Raw genomic sequence first — 23455 nt, 5'->3', positions numbered from 1 at the left:
AAAGGAATTACATTTTATCTAGGCTTTCACGTTCACTCTACCGCTGAGTGCTCTAAAACATTGTTCATACCAATAAAAAGCTCGGCAGAAGTTAGCCTCGGCTAACTTGTACTCCGCTGGCCTTTTATTTTCAAGAGGTATGTGCTGAAAAATGGGCTTGACTCTGTTGTCACACACTCACACTGCTTCTGTGCAAAGGGAGCATGGAAAGTAACACTGCTCTAATGTTGGTAGCGGCCAGCGCTGCGGACTATCATCGGTGAACAAATAAGCTGTATGTCAATGGAGAGTTGTGTTTAACTCCACCGTGATCTATCAACAGTAGTACTACACTTGATGTCAGTTTTTCTCAACAGTCACAAAAGGAAAGTGAATTTAAAGAAAGATTGAAAAAAAAAAAAGACTTTAATAAGTTCAGTAGCTGCTCTATACAGAATATTAGAAAACTTGCTTTGAACTGTATATCATTACAACCTTGCTATGTCATTACAGTCCTGCTTTGTGTTTAAATTTTAACCTAACAGCTACATACTAGGTTCACCAATTAGGGATTTTCAAGTGCCCCAGGCCAGCTGATGTCATCCAGGTATTAAATATTTGGAGCCCTGTTCATAACCACAGTAGCTATTACATCATTTAGATGTGTTGGATAGCGTTCCTACTAGGGCTGTGAATGTTACGCTGTCTCCACCTGATACAAGGCAGATGAAAATCCTTTGGGCAAGGTTCCCCACTGAATTTCATCCTTTTGTAATAATTTTCAGGCTTGGTCCTGAGCCCACTGCAGTCAAATGAAAGTTTCCAGATGCAGCAAGTAAGGAATCAGACCCAGGCACTTGTGCTAAATAATATAAAATAGAGATCATAAGTATAAATGCCCTATAGGAGACTCCAGGAGCTGCAGAATGAGCCTAGTCTTGGGGCCGACTGTATATGACAAGAAACAATTCAGTACAATTTCTGGTCCTACACTTCAAGAAATGTTCAACTTTTGTTGACATTTAAAGCAAAAAAAAAAAAAAAAAAAAAAAAAAAAAAATCCAATGTTTTCAAAATCAGTCAGTTTCTCTTGAAATATCTATTTGAAGAGAAGTTTTGAGCTTGCAAGCTCCTAGAACTATTCTATTTTGATTCTTAGCCCAGAAAGGATGCAGATATTTCCCCCAAAATCCTGCCAGCTGTCTGGTCTGTGACCTGGCCTGGAAGGACCTCTTTCCTAGAAAAGGAAGATACAGATTTCTGCCCACATATAATCAAGCTAGGCCTACTAGACTAGATTTTTCTTAGCACTGTGGGGATGGACTTGTTCTCCTACCCTATTAGTGAAGAAGCTACTTGAGTTTATGGCCTCATTTCCTGTTTTTACCATCTGCAGTAATTCCCTTTTGCAGTTGACTGACAATTTGCATTGTCTGCTACCCTGAGGTCTAGTTGGGTTTACAAACAGCATTTAGCCACATACCTGTATTCCATCTGTTTGACTGAGGTACAGCTGGATGTTTATATAGTCTGGTCGATTCTCCTGCCAAAGCTGGGAGAATGATAAAAACAGCTAGTGAAATAATATCCCTTCTCTTAATGTAAGTGTAAAATCATTTGTGCCTAGTACCCTGATACACTTGCTTCTCAGTATCAGTGAAATAAGCTTTTTAACGAAAGAGATATACCTACATAGCACCCCTTTGTGCACTCCAGAATCTTTTTCACATCCTGCTCTGTACAAAACATTATTTTACAAAGAAATGCTGCTCTTAGAATCCACCTGAAATTGTAAATCCCCCTCCCTTATCAGACTGTCTATTAGCCAAATGACTAAAGACTCCTCAGACTCCTCAACCTGCACATTTTTCTTCTATCTGAAAAATTTAATCAGTATGTGTCAAGACCACTGGTACACAGCAACACTATGCAATGAAGTGCTGGTGAGAGATACCCAAGCTGTCTTCTGCAGCTCCAGGCACAAGCAGAGTCTGGGTCAGTTGGCCCAGGCAGAGGTACTGCTGGAGCTAACCTGTTTTGAACAAGACTGCCTTTTCTATTGCATGCCAGTTGTATGTGGTGTGAACATACCCCGCATTCATTAAGTTGTTAGTATCCCTCCAAGCAACATCCATTACCTTGTCATGCAACATACAGAGCAAATCTGCAAACCAGCGGAAAGATTCAATGTCCCTGCACACCCAAATGAAGTAGAGTCTTCTGAGTTTGTAGCATTTCCAGCCGTCACTTGAAAATGAAATGTTTGGGGAATTAAAAATTACCACTTAAAAAGAAACATTAACTAAGATGCTTTATATTCATTAGTGGGAATATGAATTTCCATTAGAAGGCAACAGATAAGTTGGTTTTTCATCCTACAACACATCAGCACACTGAAATGACTACAGTACTCTATTAGGATGATCATGAGAATACTAAATCTCCAGCACAAAACCAATACCCTTTACAGATACTGTTTCTGCATTAGGAAGTTTTCAACTATATAGATGATTTGGGCTGAAACTATAGATTTGTGCATCATTATCAAACTTCTATTTCAAAACAAAGTTCAAGTGTATTATGTCAATTCTGTATTAGGTTTACAAAATGGCCCATAAGAGGAAAATATTGACAAATGCAATAATGTTAGGACTAAATTCTGCCATTATATGTGATAAGCTCTGGTTTATTATAATTAATACTGTTGCAGAATCACACAGATTAAATCAAATAAGGGCTCCGCTGTTTTAGGCAGTTGCGTGATATATTACAGTCCTCAGAAAATGCTGGGGAGTGAAATGCTGTCATGGGGAAAATCTGGCATTTCATTTAGGAAAACATGACTCCCATGTCAGCTTTCTAATGCAAACAAAACACAAATATAATAGGAAGGACAAGAACAAGCTGAGTTAGAAAATAAAAATGAAAAAGTCCTGCTGATTTATGAGTTCAACAAAGCAAGAATATCCAGCAAGTCTTTTCTTAGGTGCCAGTGATGTTTTTTGTTGTTGTTCTGGTCACTGAGGTGGCCAATGAACAATTAAACAATTGTTCCCCCCCCAAAAAAGTTCCCCCTTCTTCCTCCTAAAATAATTTTCAACTAGAAAATACCACTTCACATTGCTGTCTCAAGAACCAAACCCAGCTGCAAAGCTTTATGATACATCTCACTACATCCATTGTGCATCATTTCAAACTCTACCGTCCCTGCCATATCCAACATTTATACTGTGCGAATGGATCTATGTAACAGACGGCTCCAATGGCTGCCTTATCCCCATAACCTCCACTGTAAGCCTAAAGAGCCAGTGTGGAGACACTCTCATCAGCATGAAGGAGCTGAGAATTCCTCACTTTTGGCATGAAATCCCCATGGGCAGAAGAAAGGCCTTTAAGACTGTGAAGTACTGTGCCTTTCAGGTCCTGATTGCAGCTTCTGTGTTTGCATATTGTTGACCTGCACAGTAGGATTTCCTGCACATTTTTCTGATTGCTTATACTAACAGAAGCCCTTAGGAAGGATCTGATTAGATGGGATGAGATAACTATAAAGAGTATCAAGAAAAATAAGTGTCTTCATTCATAAAGAAGACAGAAGAAGAGAGACATGCAATGCATTTTGTATGGAAATGCTGTAGCTCAGTAACAAAACACCACTTTCAGTAATGAAACATTGCTAGAAATCAGCTGAACAAGGAGGCTGGAATGAAAAACTTCATTAAACAAGTCAAGCATACATTTAAAACAGCAAATCAGATATACACGCTTGGGTCTACCTCCAGGAGGGCATGTTATGCAATAAACGTGCAGTCTCCCAGTACAACCAAGTCCACATGTATACAACACTTCTTGCATGTTTTTAAATGTCACCACTGTCTGTAACAGCCATTATTTACCACCTCTGCATGGAAGCCACTAGCTTTCTCTAATATATGTCTTGATTTGTTAAAAGTAGGGCAGATTTGTTCAACAGGTTAAGTAGGGGGGAGGAGAGGAATTGGAACTAAATTGTGTTCATATAACAGGAATACAGCTGAGCAAGAAACAAATGACTTTCAGTTTAAACTGTGTTCTGATCTCCTTCAGAACTGTATGTCCATGAAAAAAACAGGATTTTCCCGCTGTTCTATGACACTGGCATCATAAGACAGTTTGCATTTTCACACCTGCCAATTTCAATTTCTAAACCAGGGCAAAAACAACAAGCAGATCATCCAGTAAACCAGTGCTTTGTTGTAGATGTTTCTAAACATTGAGAAGCAAAGCGGGCTAAGACCATTACTTTTCCCCATGTATAATATGATAGCACAGAAAGCAAGATTTGCAACAAAACCAGGTTACAGGATTGACTGGAAGGCAATTTATAGCTTTATTCAGATAAATGGATCCCATTTATCTCATGTTGAAAAAGTTTCTGGACATTAAGCTTCTAGGCATGTCTGTGCAAGTTCTTACTGCCTCTAATAACACACTGATAGAGGCAGCAATCTCATTATGCGTTGTTGGTCCATCGTTCTGATATGTGACATCTTTGCTAAACACTATCAAAGATAATCCATCATGAGGAAAATGATCAGCTTATCCTTCCAGATTCCAGGCTTTCAGCAAAAATATACTTATGTTTCACATTCTCTCTTTAAGAGGATGATCAAATATGCTTTCAGAAAAAGGAAAAAGTAGTCCAGGATGGTCTTTGTGGGTTGCACCATGACACAGGTGGGGCTGACGCAAAGAAGGATGATTTTCAGAAATGCTCAGCACTGCCTGGTCTAGCCTAGATGAAGGACATGCATAGCACCTAAAAATGAGGCTTTAATATCACTTTGGAGTTACAGCTGGCCTTTGGCATGTTCATCTCAGAATAAATGCTTCAGCTGCACATTGTAAAACCCTCCCAAAGTCAGCCAGCCCTTAAATACTTAAGGCTCACTGTTTTGTTTGGCTGTTTATACAGTGGCTATAAAACTAGGGTGCTTAACCTGTGACTGCAGCTTTTAGCCAGTACTTCAACAGAAAAAATCAACAGCAATCATAAAAGCAATCCTACTTCATAAGATGTAGGATGTAGTGAGAATCACGTTGCCTGAGTGACAAAGAAATGAGAAATCAAATTTTTGATCTGAATGGAATTTCAAAGACTAAATTAAAACAAAAAGAGAGAAAAAGAAAAGAAAAGAAAAGAAAAGAAAAGAAAAGAAAAGAAAAGAAAAGGACACACCTAAAATTTAAATTTTTCCAATGGAGTTAAACATCCAAACCTGAATCCAAGCCAAACCCTTTAAAACCCAAATCCAAGCCTCTTCCTTTAAAATCCTAAGTGTACACATTTACAAAAGTCAAATGGAACAGCAGAGCTGGCCTGCATTTCCAGCAGAAAGATTGTCACAGCTTCCTGACTCTAAAAATTCCCTGCTATCATGGTCCATAGCCTTGTCTAAACAGAGACTAGGGGAACAAATGTAGCCAGAGGGTCTGTGACCATAAACAAACATTTCCAATAGACTAGGCTGGTAGCACCACATTAAAGCTAGTGATGTGACGGATGCCTCTGTCCCAGCTGATGTGCCTTACTGGCACAACTCTGCCAGAACTTTGGGGATAAATAACCTATATGAGATGTCTTAGGCTCTCTCATTTGTCTACCTCACTTCAAGGAAGCATTCATTTATGCTACACTAATAGAAGTATTAAACACCTCTGAAAGTATTTGACTGCACTATGAGGACAGTTTAGGGAAGAAATGGCTCTAAATGGCTTAAGCTTACTTACAGCAGTGTGTTTAGTACTGATGCGAATGGTGTAACTCCAATACCTCCAGCCACGCAGAGGCTGATCTCGTAGTTCAGGGATTCCTCAAAGGGACTTCCAAAAGGTCCATCCACATACAATCTGTAGGAAGAAGAAGAAGACGACCTTTAGAGAGAGCCCTTATAAGAAATTGTTTCAAGTTTTTATTACTTTGGGGATGAGAATATGAAAACTTTTTTCCAGGGAAGCTTTATGTGGATCAAGACTGTGGTGAGAAACTAATGCCCAGGTGCTAAGAAAAATTATCAGTTACATAAAATCTCTTAGTAGACTCCAAGATTAGACAGGTTATTTTTAAATTAGACAAGTGTAGATGGCTAAACTGACTGCCCTTCACATGTGGCATTAGAGGGCAAAGTGCTACATTAGAAACAATGACAACTTGGCTGGTCATAAACAGGAAGACAAACAGTTTGGCTAATCCTGCCCAGGAGGCTCCACTTCTTGAGCATCAGACAGAGCTAAGATGAACAACGGAGTACAAAAATCTATTCTTCCTCGTTTCCCGTAATGCTTTCCAAGGGACTCCAAGGAACAGAGGAAACCTGATATGTATCTGTCCCGCAGTGAGAAAGTGGAACAAATTAATATCTATCCACTTCTTTGCTTCCTGTCCAGAGGCAGCCTTAGCACTGACATCTCGCAGATTTCCAGTACAATGAGGCAGCTTCTCTCATCTCTTCTGGTAAGGTATGGTGCTGTACTGGGAATATATAATGGTTTCAGTGTCATCAGTGACAGGTAGGTGATGAAGGGTATCATGAAGGCTGCAGCTCTTATACTGACTGTATGGTCTTAGGCATTGCAACTGTCTCTAGGTAGGTACTTCAACAGCACATGGCTGTATCCTTCATATTGCAGCTGGAGCTGCAATGCAGAGCTGTTTGGAGTCCCAACTTGATCTTCTGATCATATCAAATATCTGAAGAAAGGAAAGATCATTGTGTTGCATCTCTTTGACTTATCCCTCTCATTCTTATGACAGTTTCACCTACCTGTTTTTAAATATTATTTGGTGACTAGGAGACTGAGTCTCATTTCCAACCTGTTTTGAATATTACAGTCTACCTGAAAGTCAGTTGACGACAATTTGAAAAGGCCTTCAGGCACCTTCACAGATTTGACCTCCATGTCTTTTCTATACTGCTGAAAGTCTGACCAAGATCATCAATAGATAGCTTAAAATTTACAGACTGTAATTTTTCTAATAAAATCCATATAACCCCTATTCTACCTACAGGATACTAACTGCATCTGTCATTTGACCTTTATAAAGTATTATGTATAGAACTTGAACAGAAAATTTAGTCAAGGTCCACTCCAGGTAGGACTGGTTCACTGAATTACCACATATTAGGTAACTAATGAATGCATTACAGTGTGGTGAGACCAGCATTGTGTTCAGCTGTCTCTGGTTCCCCTGTTCAATGGCTAAGTATTTGCTCACAGCTAGGCTGACTGAGATCAACCTTTGGCATGACTCCAGAGAAAAGCTCCAACATATATATTTATGTACATACACATACTGGTACAATTATGCAACTAAGCTAGTTATGTTGTATGTCTAGCAAGGCACAAGCTTCTTCTTTATATTATCGGTCAGAAAGTTAAAGGCAGAAGAGATCTTCTCCTTTCCTAGAAGAAGTCTTCCAACCCTTATCTGACTCTTTCTTGTTGAGGCTGGCTGCTAGCCATGATTTAAGATCCCATTGTTTTTAGTTCTGTGGTCTGACCCTTGGTATCTCACCAGACAAGACAACATCTTATCTGGGTATCTTTGGTGAATATGGTACTTTCTGGGAGAATTCTTCCAGACCTCTGCTATTGCTGACATCTTGATGCCTCATACACTAGGCTCCTTCTCCTACGGTATATTATCAAAAAATGGATAAGCACCTACTTTCTGAGGGGTCTGGGAACAAACAGGCCATTTCCTAAGTATGCCCTACTTATAGGGCATAGGAGTTACTTATAACTCCTTTCTTGTGTCTTGCTCTCCTACCTGGAGAGAGAATGAGAAGACACTGGGCCATCAACATTGGAAACACCAGAAAGCAACAGGAGGTCTGGTAGTATAAGTTTTTAGATAGTTAAAATTAATTACTAAAATTCACAACTAATCAATCTACAACCTGAATATGTTTATTCTTATTTCTGCCTTTATATCCTGAAGTCATTATAGTATTCTACAAATGTCTCCTTGAAGAATCTCAGGCCTTTTCAATGTCAGGTATGTTAGTATCAGCATGATGAGAATACCAGAAAAACATTTTTTTCTTTTCACTTAGAAGCACTTTCTTTTGCAAAGTGGAGCCAAGAAAAAACTAAACTGGACATGTGCACACAGCTCATATAAATAGAACTTTAAGAGTCTTTTCTTGAAACGTTTTCTATAACATAACAGTTTCATCCCCGTTTGCTTAAGAAGTGTTTATTTTCCACTAATGAAATGAAACCACTTGTGGAGTGGAGTGCAGCAGCAGCTGCTTTAAGAGAGCATCTCACCACTGCACTAATGCTTGATTGAGGAGGTAAAAAAGTATATCTTGTTTAAAAGAATCAGCAGGGGCAACGTAGAGAAGCAGGTCATTTTTCGAAAAGGAATCTTGTCCAGGGACACTTTGAGATAAGTTCACAAATGTTAGAGTCTAACGTACATGTCTTGACAGAGATCTAATTTTGGGATACTAATAGGGCAAAAAAGAAAAAAAGTCTGTACTGGATCACCAAGCCCAGCAGCTGAAGTCCTCTGTCATTCCTTGAATATTTCTCCTGCATGTGTTACCCTAACCAGATCCTGCTTAGCTGGTGAAATCTGGCAAAAATCACTCCTAAAGGTATTAAGCGCATAAGCACAGGCCTGAGGGAAATGCTTTGCGTTTTGCACAAGCGGCTGACTTTGATCTGGATATACAGACTCAAAGCCAACATTTGGGGTGGAAAAACAAAAGCAAATCAAACAAATGTAAACCAGCAAAGCAGATTTTCCAGAAATGACCACAGTTGATCTGACAGTAGTCTTATACAGTGTGGGAGCTACTCAGCAGACTTGCTGTGGAGCTGACTGCTTGAGGACTATCTGAATTGTGATCTTGCAAAGGACCAAGCAATTCTTGGAAAGTCTTAGTGCCGTTGAACAGCACTGACATGATCAGGGAGTTGTAACAAGTAAAACTGGATCTGGTCACTCTAAATCAGTCAAGTACCTGCATAACTCCATGGCAGTGGAAATTCAAGAAAGTAGCTTCAACTAAGTATGTACTTTAGTTAGACTGCTCCAGTTTGCGATCTGTTAGCCAGATCTGGCCTGCAAAATGCTTCTATCTGCCCACCGCTTCTTCCTCTGTGGGGGTGAAGAGGGTTTGTTTGGACAGCAAATATAGTCAGAAAAGCCAAGCGGCTCCTGCTGTGCCTGCATGTGGCCCAGCACAGAACAGCCAGAAGTCATCGAATCCAAGAGTAGGAAGGAGAAATAGAGAAAAAGCTAGAGGGATATTGCTACTGCATTAACTCATTCTACAGGACTGCCTGAAAACACTGATTCCAAGGTTAACATAATCTGCCTGGAAAATTTTGTTGAACTTTGTATGAATAACATACGATATTATTTCCAGTTTACTATGGGGATACTTTGTAACTAAAAGAAACGTGGTTCTGATACACTGTTGGAGATGGTCAGTTAGGAATCGATCCTTTTTATTCAAGTCAGCGGGGAAAAAAGTCCCCTAGTGCCATATAAAATCGAGCAGTGACAAACAGAACAGCCATTCAAACACGGACTGGCACCGAGATTATGCAACTTGCACTTCCTGTCAATATATTCCTCCTTTTATCTGGTAGTAATGAGAAGTTTTGCATAAAAGAAGTTCATTACTGCAAACGAAATCTCACAGTGTTTGATAATAAGGCAGGCAAGCCAACGGCAGTGAGGTAACTTTTTTTCTTGAGTTTGGTCCCAGATATATCTCACTACCATACTATTCACTCCAAGCCCCCAGCTTTAATTTAATTAAAATGAAGGGAAGGAATGGAATTTTAGTAAAAGTTTAGAAATTTCCCCTTCAGGCAAACAAATTCAAATAAAGCATTCTTTTCAGATGTATTCATTTCCAGTCTTAAGGGTGCTCTCAGTTATTCTGGCATAATTTCGGAGATCACAAACACAAAAAAAGATCCTCAAAACAGAATATATCACAAAAACAGAAGAATATAGTATTAAAAACATCTTCTAGATATCTGTTTTACATATCTCTTTTCTACGTAAAGCACACATATTCTGCAGTACAGCCATGCAGAAATATCCCAGCAAACATCAGGAAAGCTTGTTATAGTAGTGAGCAGTAAAACTGCACAAGCAGGCTATCCCAGAGCCAATTAACAGTCTCATGACTGGAGGCAGCTTTCAAGACCCATGTTATTATCTTCCATAAGGAACTGCACAGTGATGTGTGGAGGTACCTGTCCACACCTCTGCTAGACTGGAATTTCAGGGCCATGATTTGCTGCAGTATGCAGGTGCTCTTAGAAAAGTTTAATGTGTATTTTGTACTCCACAATTGTAAATGCTGACATTATGTCTTAGCTTATTTTGTGGTTCTTAGGGAGGTACTGTGAGACATTATCAGGGCTACTAGTGCAATAACAGAGAGATGAGGGAGTTAATGCAAGACCTTACAGGAAATTTTCGTTTCAAAAGTATCAGCATTTGTAAGCTGAACAAAATGGTTGGATGCTAAGCACTAGATAAAATCCAGAAAGTGAAGTCCTAGTCCTATTAAAATCTGTGGCTAAACTCATACCAACATCAATAGAGTAAGAATTTCATCCAGCAATATGAGATTTGATATCCTTGGAGCAGGATTCAGTCTGGTATTAACACCTAAATGTGGTTATCTTCATGTGAGCATACTCAATCAGCCCCCATAACAGTCAACAGAGATGTAGGCAATACAGTCAACAGAGCCTAGAGAGAGATTCAGGATATGACCAACTGCTCTTTATGTCTACTGGCTGTATTAATCCAGTAAGACCTTAGAGATCTGTGTCCCTCTGGAATGGCAGCAGAACTAAAATGGCACTTGACACCTAGCCTGAGGCAACTAGATCTCCACTGACATAATCATAGCTTAGATTCACACACAGACAGTTATATTTAGATGCCTTCAACTGGAGATGAATTCCACCACTGACTCCCTATGAAGAGCCTGTCTCATTGCCTTGAATAGGTTTTGGATAAACGTCTCCCCAGAATATAAATAAAAACAGGTAAAAAAACCCCATCCCATATCTGTCCTTCTTTTTAGCTTGTCCTACCAAAACTTCAGCTCAGCCCTGTAATGATGGATATGGTCTGAGAACTCTACAGAATCAAGTTTCAGGTGGCTAAAACTGTCTCCTTATGCTCTTCTGACATTGTAACTCCTCTCACGTCTCATTCACCAGAGAGATGCCATCACTTCCCTCTGATAACCCCCAATTCCAGTCTCCACCCCCACATGATAAATATTCAAACAAGTATCTTCACGTTCCTCCCACATTGCCCTTCATGCCTGAGAGGTATTCTCTGTAAACATCTGCAGAGCTATTTCATTATCTCCCTCCAAATTTCTTCTTAAGACTTCTCTTTCCTGTAATATCTAAAAACGAATAAACCAAAGGTTGACAGCAGTTTGGCTGCTGCTATGCTTTCTACAGCTCAGTCATACGTTGGCCCAGTACTGTCTCACTATTCTCTGAATTTCGTTGTCAGACTATATCCCTCCATTGTCTCCTGTTCTTCAAGTTTAATTTGATTTGGTTGGGATACTCTCTCTGCTGTGTGACTTCATGTATCAGAATAGCTTCCTGATTCATGACTGGCTCTTCGGGGCACCTTGGCAATATAGATAAATACTGGAAACCACACAATTCTGAACCTTGTATGCAAATCTTGCATATGCTAGGCTTACAGAAAGCAAAAACTGCCTGAGAAGAGTTACAATACACAGTATTGTAGGCTCAGTGAAGGCTCAGTAACCATTATTTACAGACTGCTGCAGTAAGAATCGAATTACATCAAATTATATGATTTCACTTTTCAAAGACATTGTACTTATTGCTATCGAAGATTTCAAATATTTTCTACAGCAAAAACACACAGCTGCTTCATCTTTTTAAGACAACACATGACACTTTATGCCATTATTTAAACTTCAAATAAAAAAGCATACTCTGACATTATTTTTGCAGAAGGCTTATGATTACTGACACCTCTGCAGTACCAATAGCCTTTTACAGATGAAGAACCACCACTGAACACAGCTCACCATCCTTGGTTTCGATGGATTTCCAAAACTACAATGGCTTTAAGGGCTCATAAGTGTAACTAAATGTGACATCTGGCATGTGAGCTCAGAGATTCCCTTGTGTTCTCCTGATATTGTGAAGGATGATGCTTTCATTAAAGAAAATAGCAGCCCCTTAAACAAGTAAATTTATAAAACCCAGTGGGTCCAATTAACTTCATATACTATTTTCCATGAGCTAGAAAAGTATTATTCTAACTCAGATTCCATTAAACATCCTCTCTCTTTCTTTAAACAGCTTTAGCTCAATTTCTGATTGATTATGCACATTTTTTTCCTTTCAACTTCAAACATACCTTTTTCTTAGAACATGTACTAGAGCTTCTAGAAGTTCTCTACTCTCTTCCACAGAATTTGCTTTCTTTATCTGTTGTGACAACATTCAATTATCAAGAAGTAGATAGCTCAAAAGCCCACAGAAGCAATTAGCATCAGATTTTCTTCTCATAGAAACATGCCAAATTACTATTATTATTTAAATTATAGTAAAGACATTGCTTTTAAAGCATCTCATTTCGATTTATTTCTCTCTAGTTGGGAAAAAGTAAATGAAGTCACCTGCTTTTCAGTTTGTTATGCTCCCAAGGAGCCCAGAGATGACTATGAAAGAGTTTCCATTTATGCAACATCCTTGGCATACAAGAAAGAAAAAACATATTCAAGGTATGACGACAAGGGCAAGAAAGTAAAGATTGGAATAGACACTTATATTTTCATGGATAAAGTTGCTTCTGTACAGTCTAAACTGCACTTTTTCCCACCTGATTTTGAATTAAGAGGTTCTAGATTCCTTTCATGTCTTTGTCAAGAAAAAAAAGGGGGGAAGTGAAGTGTCAATGCCAAAAGATAGTTTTAGGAAAAAGAGATTCACACGTATGCATTAGTGTCGGAGTGCGTAACGGTTTGTACTCAGACCTTAAGATGGGATCCTCAGCTTTCTATGAGCTACAGTGCAGATGCAAGGAGAAGTAGATCCCACTACAGCTGGCTGGAACGCTACAGCACCAAAAGCAGTATAAAAGTACTGCAAAAAGCTGGACAGAGGGGTGAGGAGGAGGATAAAGGAACCTGATAGTTAGGAGCGAAATTTTCAAAAGAGCATAGAGATAGAACTTCCACCGAAGGCAACAAAAGTGGATTTACATTGTTGATGAATCCTTTGGTTAGTATGGCTCTTCCTTGTTTAGGACAGACTCCTGTCTGAAGGCAAACAGCAGACTACTGTTGGCTTATCTCCAGCCAAGTTCATTTTCCTCAGAGCTGAATAAAATTGTTTAAATATTGTCCAAATGTATTTATGGACAGCCCATATTTCTTATTACTCATTGCTGACTTTATCACAAGAGAGAAGCAACAGTTTAGATCGTTTGATTGCTGCATTAAAAAAGGTCTTTAAAACCATTATGAGAACTATAATCAAGTAGAATTATGAATTCAGACAACTTTGTTCTCTCAAAGAAGTACGTGTACTTTCTGTACGAAACTGTTCGTTCAATACTGTTAATTAATGTTGTATTAATTCTTCTTCATGACAGCCTTTTTACTTTCATTTTTATAACATGTTTCCAAAAGGTATTTCTTGGATAAAAGATTACACATCTGAATTTTATTTTAACAAAAAATTAATTTTTCTACTTATTTCCTTACCAAATACAATATCTATTCTGTGAAGTTCCTCACCTTTCTGTAAACTTGTCTTTCACCAATTTGGTCTCAGCTAATAACATAAAATGAACAGAAGCATGTTTTATTTGTAATGGCTACACCACCTATTATAACTTGCCTTTTGAAAGTTTACATTGTTATAACATTAAGCTGTAACATGCTGCTTCGACTAGCAACCACAGATAGACTGAAGATGTTAGCCAGGTCTCTGCACAATTCATTAATTGGTACAGCAGTTATCTGCCCATCTCACTGCAAATGGTATTTTTGCTTTAGAGTGATCAATTACCACCTTTTAATATCTAGAGCAAGCTTTTTCTTGCTTATACCTTTGTCCTTGATGGCCATGTTGAGGTCTAGCAGGTAACACAGGTCCTTCTCACAAAAAGTAATGATTTTAGCAGTGAGCCCTCTTGCTCTGTTGGTAAAGCGCTGCTCACTAGAACAAGATTTCCTGCTTCACTGGGTTGCTGGAAGTGCCTGCAGCATGTGTCTCCAGGGGTAGTATGGATATGGGTAAGCAGCTGGACCATTGATTTCAGGTGCCACTTCAAGTTTTTCACATCTCATTATTACATATGCTTTTTTGACACTTTTAATCAGTACTAGGGGTCTAATGCAGTTCCTTCAGGCAGTGCTTAATATTAAAAAAAAAAAAAAAAAAAAAGTTAAAAAAGAAGAACAGCCAGTTTACACGGGAGTTTAGGACTCAGCAAAGCCTGCCAGTTAGGACAGCTAGGTGAAGAAGCAGACCCCAGGCAGCTGCTCTGCACTTAAAAATATGTTTTTGTTTTTGTTTTTTTTTTTTGGGGGGGGGGATCTACATTAAATCAAAGGTCAAAATACTCTTTTTGCAAGTAGAGGCTGGGGGAAAAAGTAGACCCCTCTAACAAGATGTCCATGCTGCCTGAAGGATATCCCAGGCTAGCTCCAGTATACCTGATACATAAGGCTGATGACAGAAAAGCCCACATCTGTGACATATCTCAAGGATGATAAGTGCAGAAATTAAAATCTTAGATAGGTATCTGTGGAAACAAAAGAAGAAGAGAGAGGAAGCTCACTGGAGCACTAAAAGATACAGCCGACATCATATCAGTCTGAGACAACGTCAGGCATAGCAGAACCCATTCCAAGTGCAGCCAGTTCAGGCTCTTCTGACCAGCCTAAGCAGAGATGAAGATTACAAAGTGAAAGGGATAAGAAGAAAAATAAAGGAGAAAAAGTCATACAGCAAATTCTGCAGTTTGAATGACATGGTTAATCCTGGAACAAAATGGGATCCTCAAAATATATAGTAAAACTAAGCACACTTAAATTACCTAAAATATAAAAATAAATCCCCAAGAAAAAAATAGTCCTGTCCAACTACTGTCTCTTCTCTGTCTTTGGTTGCAAGCTGGGTAAGCAAAGCAATCTAGTCCACATACAATCCCATCTTTTCTCTGGAAAACTTTTTATAAGAAAACGTCTCTCACAGTCACCCTATTTTTTAAGGAAAGATGCTCTCCACGAGTCTTAGATCCTATACAGTCCAGTGAATGTGCCTGTACAGAGTAACTTTCCTTCAGAACAGCTTCCTGAAGCAATTAAAAAAGCTGTGCTACTGGTTTGGGGATCTGTAAAACATCTCCATTCAAACTTAGCTGCCAGAAAGCCAACAAAGAATTTCTCTAAGCACAGCTCTGACAGCTAAGGACTGATGTCTGCAAGATAATCAGAAGGCAACTTCAAATGCCTTCCAGATGTTTGGAGATGGTCAGGCAAGTTCATTTCTTTAGGCTAACAGCCTCTTATCCAGAAAGGAATATATAAAACTGGCAAGGCAAAAACGGAAAGAAAGAACACCTGCTGAAAGCTAGTGAACCATACATAGGCATAATAAAATGGCAGATTAAAGGTGAGATCACCTAACTCGGAGAAGGATTTTCTAAAGTTGACATAAGCCTATAAATGAGTCAGCATACATATCCATAGGCAGAAGTTTATCAAGTTACCAGAGAATATACTGCATTACATCATAGATGAGCTCAATCTAGCCCTGACCATCTTGACTTCTTCATTGTTTTTTTCTGAATGTGCTTTAACGTCTTATTTCCAGTTCTGTTTTTTACAGTGAATGGCCCATTATTCTATGCAGTGTTCCAATTTCAGTCCTGCCAAGGCTCTATATAATGGCATCATTATTCATAGGAGGCAGTGTCATTCTTATTACCTTTCTAGATATACAAAGATCCCTCTGTACACCCCTCCATCCTCTTGGGTTATTAATGTCTAATTCAAAATAAAGAATTCTTAATCCCTTAAATTCTTTAAATTCCTATATGCTCTTACCTTTATATGTACTCTTAAGAGTATCCATGATAGCAGAGGGAATCTTATTTTTAAAATTTCTACGAGTTTTAAGAAGCTGAGAGGTGACCCTGAGCAAGACAGATGAGCAAGAGACTTGACAAGAGATAGAGAGCAGGGACTAGGATTTAAGCTCACACTAGGCACTTTAAATATATAATTCCTCTCATAATCACTTCCATCCTTACTTTTCATAAATATTCTGAGGGCTGTGACGCACTGGGTGCACAATATTGTTGTAGGGCAAAGCAACTGTAAAACACTGAAGAGAACAGAGGCCTGACATCCCAGGCAGAACATATCCAGCCCTGATTCAGGCACCATGCTGGGGGATCCCTGTGGCTTTTGACGTAGGTCCAATACGAGTTAATGGGAACCTATTAACTGGGCACCCTAAAGTTGTTCTGTGTATATGCAGAAAGACCACACTGCGTGTGGCTGGTTTTGTTGCTCTAAAGAGGCATGGTATAAAGGTTTCTTGTACAAAATCAGTGTCCTGCAGCTCCAAACTGGTTGAGCTGATCCTCGTCAGACTCTTTGTCATCGTGAAATGCAAAGCTCAGGACTGTGTCCGAGGTCTGACCTCAAATGCTAATTATGATTGGTTAGACAGAAAGAGAAGTCCTGTCTTTTAGTCCCATCATTTTCATGCTAACCTATTTACAAAATGTCATTAAAATCCTCAGCTATACACTTTCTCAATTGGTGAGACAAGGTTGCAACACTTCTCAGACTTATCCTCCACAAAACCTGAGAAAGCTTAACTTAATATTCTGATACACTCAGATAAAAGGCTATTATAAAGTGCTAAGAATGATCCTAACTTTTATTTTTCACAGTGTCAGTGTTCTTTGACGATGATAATTTTTCTCTTGGTGAACTACCTGACATTTCTGCATATTCCAACCCATCTTTCTTTCCTTCTGTCCCCCTCCTGAATCTTGCCAGATCATTCTGAAATTTCAGCCCATCTGCTCTGAAACATACTATCCTCCCCGGCCCAATATCATCTGAGGATTTAATTAACTTGGTGTTTACATTTCTCTCCTTGTCATTCATTAGTTAATATATTGAAAAGAACAAGTCCCAGGATGAATTGCTGCATATTTGATTCTCACATCATTTAAAACTGTCTACTTAAGAGTTATTCACTGATTGCTACGTGCCAGCAAATACCTTTTTTTTTTCAATACACCATATAGTATAGCTATTTAGACAACACTTTGCTAAATTGTCTAAGGAAAAAAATCTGATTCTAGAACAAAAGGTGTGGCAAAAATATCACTGAATTCCAAGATACTGTGATTTAGTTCTGTGGGACTGAAAGATCCATTATTAAGCAGACATCCTCTACACTGTCTTTGTTCACCAAGACTCCACTTTACTATTTATCCTACTGTGGCACCTATATTTGCAAGCCAATACACCAGCACATAGGCAGTATACAGCCGACAAAATTCTAGTGCTCTAAGTCCTGTGCATCTACCAAGCCCCTATAGAGCTCACTCTATATCCATCACCTGTGATCAGAGTTTTAGGGTATTCCACATACCATTTACTTCTGTTCCATTTAATGTTTCCCATAACAACTATAAAATTTAAACAAATTGTAAAGTAAAAATTAGGCTGACAGGTCAATACTTTCTGGTTGTTCTGGCTGTTATTAGATTCTGATATTGCATTCATCTTTCTCTTAACAGTTGCAATCATCACCTGTTTGCTAAACTACCACCACTTGTCTCTAGTGTTATTACTGCTACATCTATTGTGGATGTCTGCACGGACCCTAATCAACAGACTGCACTAGAAACTAGATCCCACTGCACTAGGAACTTTACAAAGAGCAGTATAATGGTCCCATAAACCCCATCAAAATATGTATAACAGTATTCAATAAGCAAAAAAAAAAAAAAGGAAGGACAACATGACACAAATGAGCGTTTCTAGATATTCATTGTTTTAAGGTGCCATCTGTCTAACTGATGGTTCTTAATTGCAGACCTCTCAGAAGACATGATATAAAAATGGGTCAAGTGATTCATATCTCATTGGAGAATTCCTGCCAAGCCAAACATAGAAATAAAATACGGTAAGCATGATTGTGGACAATAGGAGGAGCCCCGTAATTTTGTTGCTAATTCTATTGGATCAGTTTGGTGAACCTAACATGCTAGTGTTCAAATACTTGACTGAACATTTTTTTTTATCATCATAATGAATCCATACATGATTTAGAAGCAATTTTGATTTTTTTTTTTTTTTTTTGCTCTTTGAGCCGGTTTTATGGTGCAATGTCCCTTGAACTCTCATCCTTCAAGGAGCCTTCAGTGCAAAGGAAAATACATTCAATCTGAGCTAAATCAAGACACTCCATTTTTTTTAATAGATCCTAAATATTTCAGTCATAAGAGTCTTGTCCATGAACAGCATAAGAAGGGTGGAACAGTAGAATGAGCCATATTTAATTGGTTCTTAATTGCCAAAACATTTCCATGCAGCAGACGTGCTATTCACCAGTGCCAGAATCTGACTGCATAGTCAAATAATTAACAACAAAGTTAATCACCATATATAGATGGCATAGTAAATGTGGAGATAAATGGATTGCTTAAACTGCACTGCACAACTCTTCAGAGCTGCTTGAGGCCAACCTAACTAAAGTCAGTCTTCACATTGCTCAATTTTGCTATTGAGTGGCTCCAGATAGCCAGTCCAAATTTCAACAATCACTTTTGCACCAGTCCCTTAAAGTGGATTCCTTAATTGTGAGGTAAATCTGCACTAAGAAAAGTTTTAAAGCTTAGAAACAGGATCACCAAATTAACAAGCACAAGCAATCTCTCTCCAGCTAGCTGATGCCATCTAATAATGCAAAGGCAAAATGCATATCGATTAAAAAGAAATCATTCAAACAGCAAAATCCTGTTGCAGATGGAGCAGAGAAAGGTAGAAAAGTTCTTCATCTCAAAAGCACAGCTTGTGCTGCCTCTGGAAGAGGGAAGCGGGGGGGCTGAGCCCGGGGGACAGGCATTCTGCTGCACTTAGAGCTAGGAATTAGATGTTCAAGTGAGTGGTAATGGCAGCAGGGATGAGAAAAGCCATGGAGACACCAAATTCACAGCCTGTTTTCTCCTGGGGGCACAGCAATGAGCAAAGAGATTAACAAGACATTCCTTAAACCCTTCTCCCCACCGTGAGGCAAACGGAGCTCAAACTGTCAGTCCATACCAGCACCACTTCCTAATATCCTGACACAGAACAGCAGTGCCCAGAGGCTCTCATTAGAATCATAGAGTTATAAAGCTGAACAAGCTCATTAAATTTTGCTCTCCTGATCCCATAAGGTAAAGCTGTTCTTTTGAATTAAGGTATCTTTCTCCACATAATGTGTGGACAGAGCATGAAACATAAAGCTACACCTGCTCTCCTTCCCTTCTCTTCTTTCCTTCCTCTCTCCTCCCACTCAGTACAATTACTCAGTGCAAGAAAATATAATATATAGCATCATTCTGCCCCCTTCCAAGCAATTCAGAAACTAAACTCAATTTACAAAGATATTTTTTTTTCTTAAATGCACCGTCAAATTCAATACATATGAGGTGAAGCAAAATTTCACATCCACTTCTCCTTAGAACAAAACAGGGTTCACAGAGAGGCTGGCATATAATGATTGTCCTTCATAGAAAGTTTGCTCTTTCTGGAGGGAAAGTAGCATAGCGTTTCACTTGAACATAACTGAAACTTGTTACCCAATTGTTTTTACACTCTTCAGATCAGCCGTTACTGAAGGACAGTAATGCCTGCCCTTCCAACTCAGAAACACTGGAATTACCAACCACCTCACCCAAACTACTCGATTTTGGTACTTTCTAGACTAGTCTTTCTTGCATTTTTTTACTCAGATTTCACTGAAAGCTTGGGTTCAATTCACAGCTTTGCCAGATTTTATCTTATACTAGCTTGAATCAGATTCCCATTTCCTAGGCATGAGCAAAGCCAGCAGGTTCTCTCCAATACACTTCAAACTCTTACTGACGGAGTGAGTAGCTGAAACCCTAGAGCCGCTTCCTTTGAAAACTGTGCGGTGGCAGGAGATACTATATTCTGCTATATTCTTAAGATCACAGACTTTCATCAGACCTTCACAATGCCCAAATGCCCAGAATATCATGTTTCTGATTCCTTCACAAGAGACATAACACCCACATGATTCGCCTCATCTAAGTTAAAAATACGTTTCAGGATGCCACATAGAAACATAAATATCCCAATTCTGCCACTATTTCTTCAGCCCTACTCTGGTAATACTACCATGAGGTGTAGAAGTTGTCACTAACCACTTGCTTTGCTCTGTTTTCTATAGCAACATAAAAAAATATGGCACAGAAAATAAACTATAAATAGATTTCAAAGACTTATGAGAATGTAAATACTTTTATTTTGCTGAAAATTTCGCAAATAAATGGCTACATTTGAAACACTGTTTAAGAATACTGTTATCCTTAAAAAAAAGTACAATTTTTTCTATTTTAAGAATTTCAGAATTAGTTTAGCTGAGGAATATCTGTATAATTAAGAAATTCAATTTTTATGGTGATTTATCTAAAAGAGGAAGTAATTATATGTTAAACATTCCAATCTTAAAAATCACCAAAAGTGATGCTTTTAAAAGCTATTTTATGCCTTATAGATTTGGTACATAGCGAAGGGAAATGCTGAGCTATAATATGCTGAGGTAACTTCTTGAGGCATCACACAGAGGAAATTAAAGACACCAGTCTTCAAAAGTACTTTGGCATTTGGCCACAGACACCTTTGAGTACTTTCTTAAAGTACTTAGGATACAGAGAGCACTTGCACTGACAACTGTGCATCACTTAATGTCTCCGTACTGGTCCAGTGGGGTTGGTGTAAGAGAAATCACTGAGCTCCCCTCTGTTTTCTTGGAGGATGCAGCAAATTTGCCTTATGTGAGCTCCCTACAGAATGGGGAAGTTCCTTGCAGAGCTTGGTTCTAAATCAGTTTCTATTATACACAAACAATAATTTAAACCTCATATTACAGACATACCTTGACAGGAATGGATAATTAAGTCAAAAAGCAGAGTGTTACGTGAAAGCTATTAGGCTTTAAAGCAAATGATTTTAATATCTTTTCTTTCTGGTCAGCACCTATAACACAGCTTCTGTCATTGCCTTAAGGGGAGAAAAATATCATTATATCTATGATACCATGGAAAAAACAGTGTTAGGCATCTCACTCCATACATGTAATGCCTTACTGTAGGTGCAGATACTTATACTAGTAATTTTCTTTCTGTCAAATCTGTAAACCTCAAAATTCTTTCATTAAAAAAAAAAAAAAATCAGGGACTCTGAATATCACCCAATTTATATTCCCCATACAGCAACTCAGTACAAATCTTCTACTGTAACAGCTTTTGTGTTCAGACTTATCTACTGTAGCCTCCCATTCTGCTCATGAATAGCCTCAGCTAGCTGATTAGGCAACACTCAGAATGGATTTGGCAGCTAGTATCACTGGTTGTTGCCTGTCTACAGCTGCTAACGATGTTTTCCAGCTGCTAGCTGTCTGGCTGTTCAAAAGCACTTGTGATTCTTACAAATCTCTTGATGTGGACTTAAAAGAATTTTCCTTGGGGCTAGGCTTGGCCTACTGGGCACAATTCTCAGGTACCTATTCCTTTCCCCATGACTGATCACAATTAACCACTGCAATAACTTACTATGGGATGTGATGGATTCTCTATCACTGCCTGTTTTGAGGACATGATAGCTACTTCTGAGTTAAGCCCTAGCTTAAATGCTGAGACATCTTCCTCCATGAGAAGTGCTTAATGTATGACTTTTTATTTGGGGATGCTCTATTTTGGTGTGGTCCAATTGACATAGACTAGATCATCTACCCATTTCTTAGAGAAGATAAGGAACATCATAGGCCTCCCATTGCCCCTAGTTATGACTAATGCTCAAAGCTCAAGTTGTTGCATATAAAAAGAAAGGTGAAGTAAAGGAGGGAGAGGAAAGCTACTACAAGTTTGGCTCCCCTCACACAAACAAGAGAGTCTGGCACTCAAAACTGAACCACTATAGCAAAGCACCAGCTCCAAAGGGGCACCCAAAAGGGTTCTAAATCTGGAGCCTAGGTTCATGTCCTGATGAGAACACATCATCCTTGACCATGTTATGCAAAACTAGAACATCATAACTGTCTCCTTTGGCTTGAAGGTTCATGCTAGCTTCTGCTCTTACATTCACCCCAGGGGCAGTAGCAGTGTATGCTGTTTTCTGAGGCATTACATGGCACTCGTGGTACAGCTGAGATCCTGATCTAACAGTTTTCCTGCTTCTTCAAACCTTGTAGAAGGGCTAGAACATCACAGAGTGTTGCTAGACTTTTACTTTCCTTGGAAATCAGGAAATAAAATTTTTGCTTATGTCTTATATGAAGTATAAAGTAGAAATGATGGGCACCTCTTTGTTCTCTCCTAGATTCTTTCGTGTGTTTAAGGCCACAACATCAGTGAAAGATGCTGACTCCCTTTACGAGTTCTATGAAAAAAAAAACAGCTTCAAGGGTCCAATGGTAAAAGCATGGGACCAAACATTAAACTGCTAATGTGCAAGTCAGTGTTTAGGAATGAACGAATGGATGGAGCTGTTCCCTTCTGAATACAGAGTCATGGAGGAAGTCACTGTTGTCAGCAACCATGCACTTTTTAAGCATGTAAGCATGTTTTTCCTGAGGAAGCTGGTGCTTAGATTTCTGTAACTGGTTGTATGGCCAGACAGGATCATTGTAACCATCTCCTGCATAATAAATCAAAAAACATCACTGGTAATTCTTGCATCATTTACTACAACTTTTGTTTGAATCCTTAAAGATATATTGCAGCAGATTTTCTTCCATATTGCAGCTCAGTAGTAGGCAAGTATATATTAATTAAATCAAGAGGCTTTATCAAGAACTGTGCTCATGCTCTGAAATAGCAGAATGAAAACCAGCTGCAATGTTCTGTCTTATACCATTCATTTTGAACAAAGCAATGATTTCATCTCCTAAATATTTTGAAAGCTTTAGGAGTCTTTTATTTTCAGTCAGCCCTTTCCCCTTCTCAACCGAGAGTATTGCAATGTTTTGCATAAAACAGTTCATGACTGCTAATGAGCCACAACTATGCTATGATAAACAGAGAGATAAGTCAGACTTGGACTGTAGGTTGCTTAGTGCTTAAAAGGGAATATATATGCACACAGAGCTTCAACTCTGCATGTATGTTGCTGCA

The 23455-nt window shown here is 38.8% G+C and overlaps 1 protein-coding gene across 1 annotated transcript in view; it reads right to left on the bottom strand.

Annotated features, from left to right (window-relative positions):
- Positions 1-23455, bottom strand: part of NOX4 (NADPH oxidase 4) — a 105433-nt gene that overhangs the window by 6636 nt on the left and 75342 nt on the right. The window contains exons 14-16 of the mRNA XM_062577985.1: positions 5749-5868; positions 2118-2226; positions 1463-1531 (exon numbers count right to left, since the gene is read on the bottom strand). Coding sequence (XP_062433969.1) covers positions 1463-1531; positions 2118-2226; positions 5749-5868 — 298 coding nt within the window. The remainder of the gene's footprint in view (positions 1-1462; positions 1532-2117; positions 2227-5748; positions 5869-23455) is intronic.

Source organism: Rhea pennata, chromosome 1 (assembly GCF_028389875.1).
Source record: "Rhea pennata isolate bPtePen1 chromosome 1, bPtePen1.pri, whole genome shotgun sequence".
NCBI classification, from domain to species: domain Eukaryota; kingdom Metazoa; phylum Chordata; class Aves; order Rheiformes; family Rheidae; genus Rhea; species Rhea pennata.
This window is presented reverse-complemented; position numbering and strand designations above follow the sequence as displayed.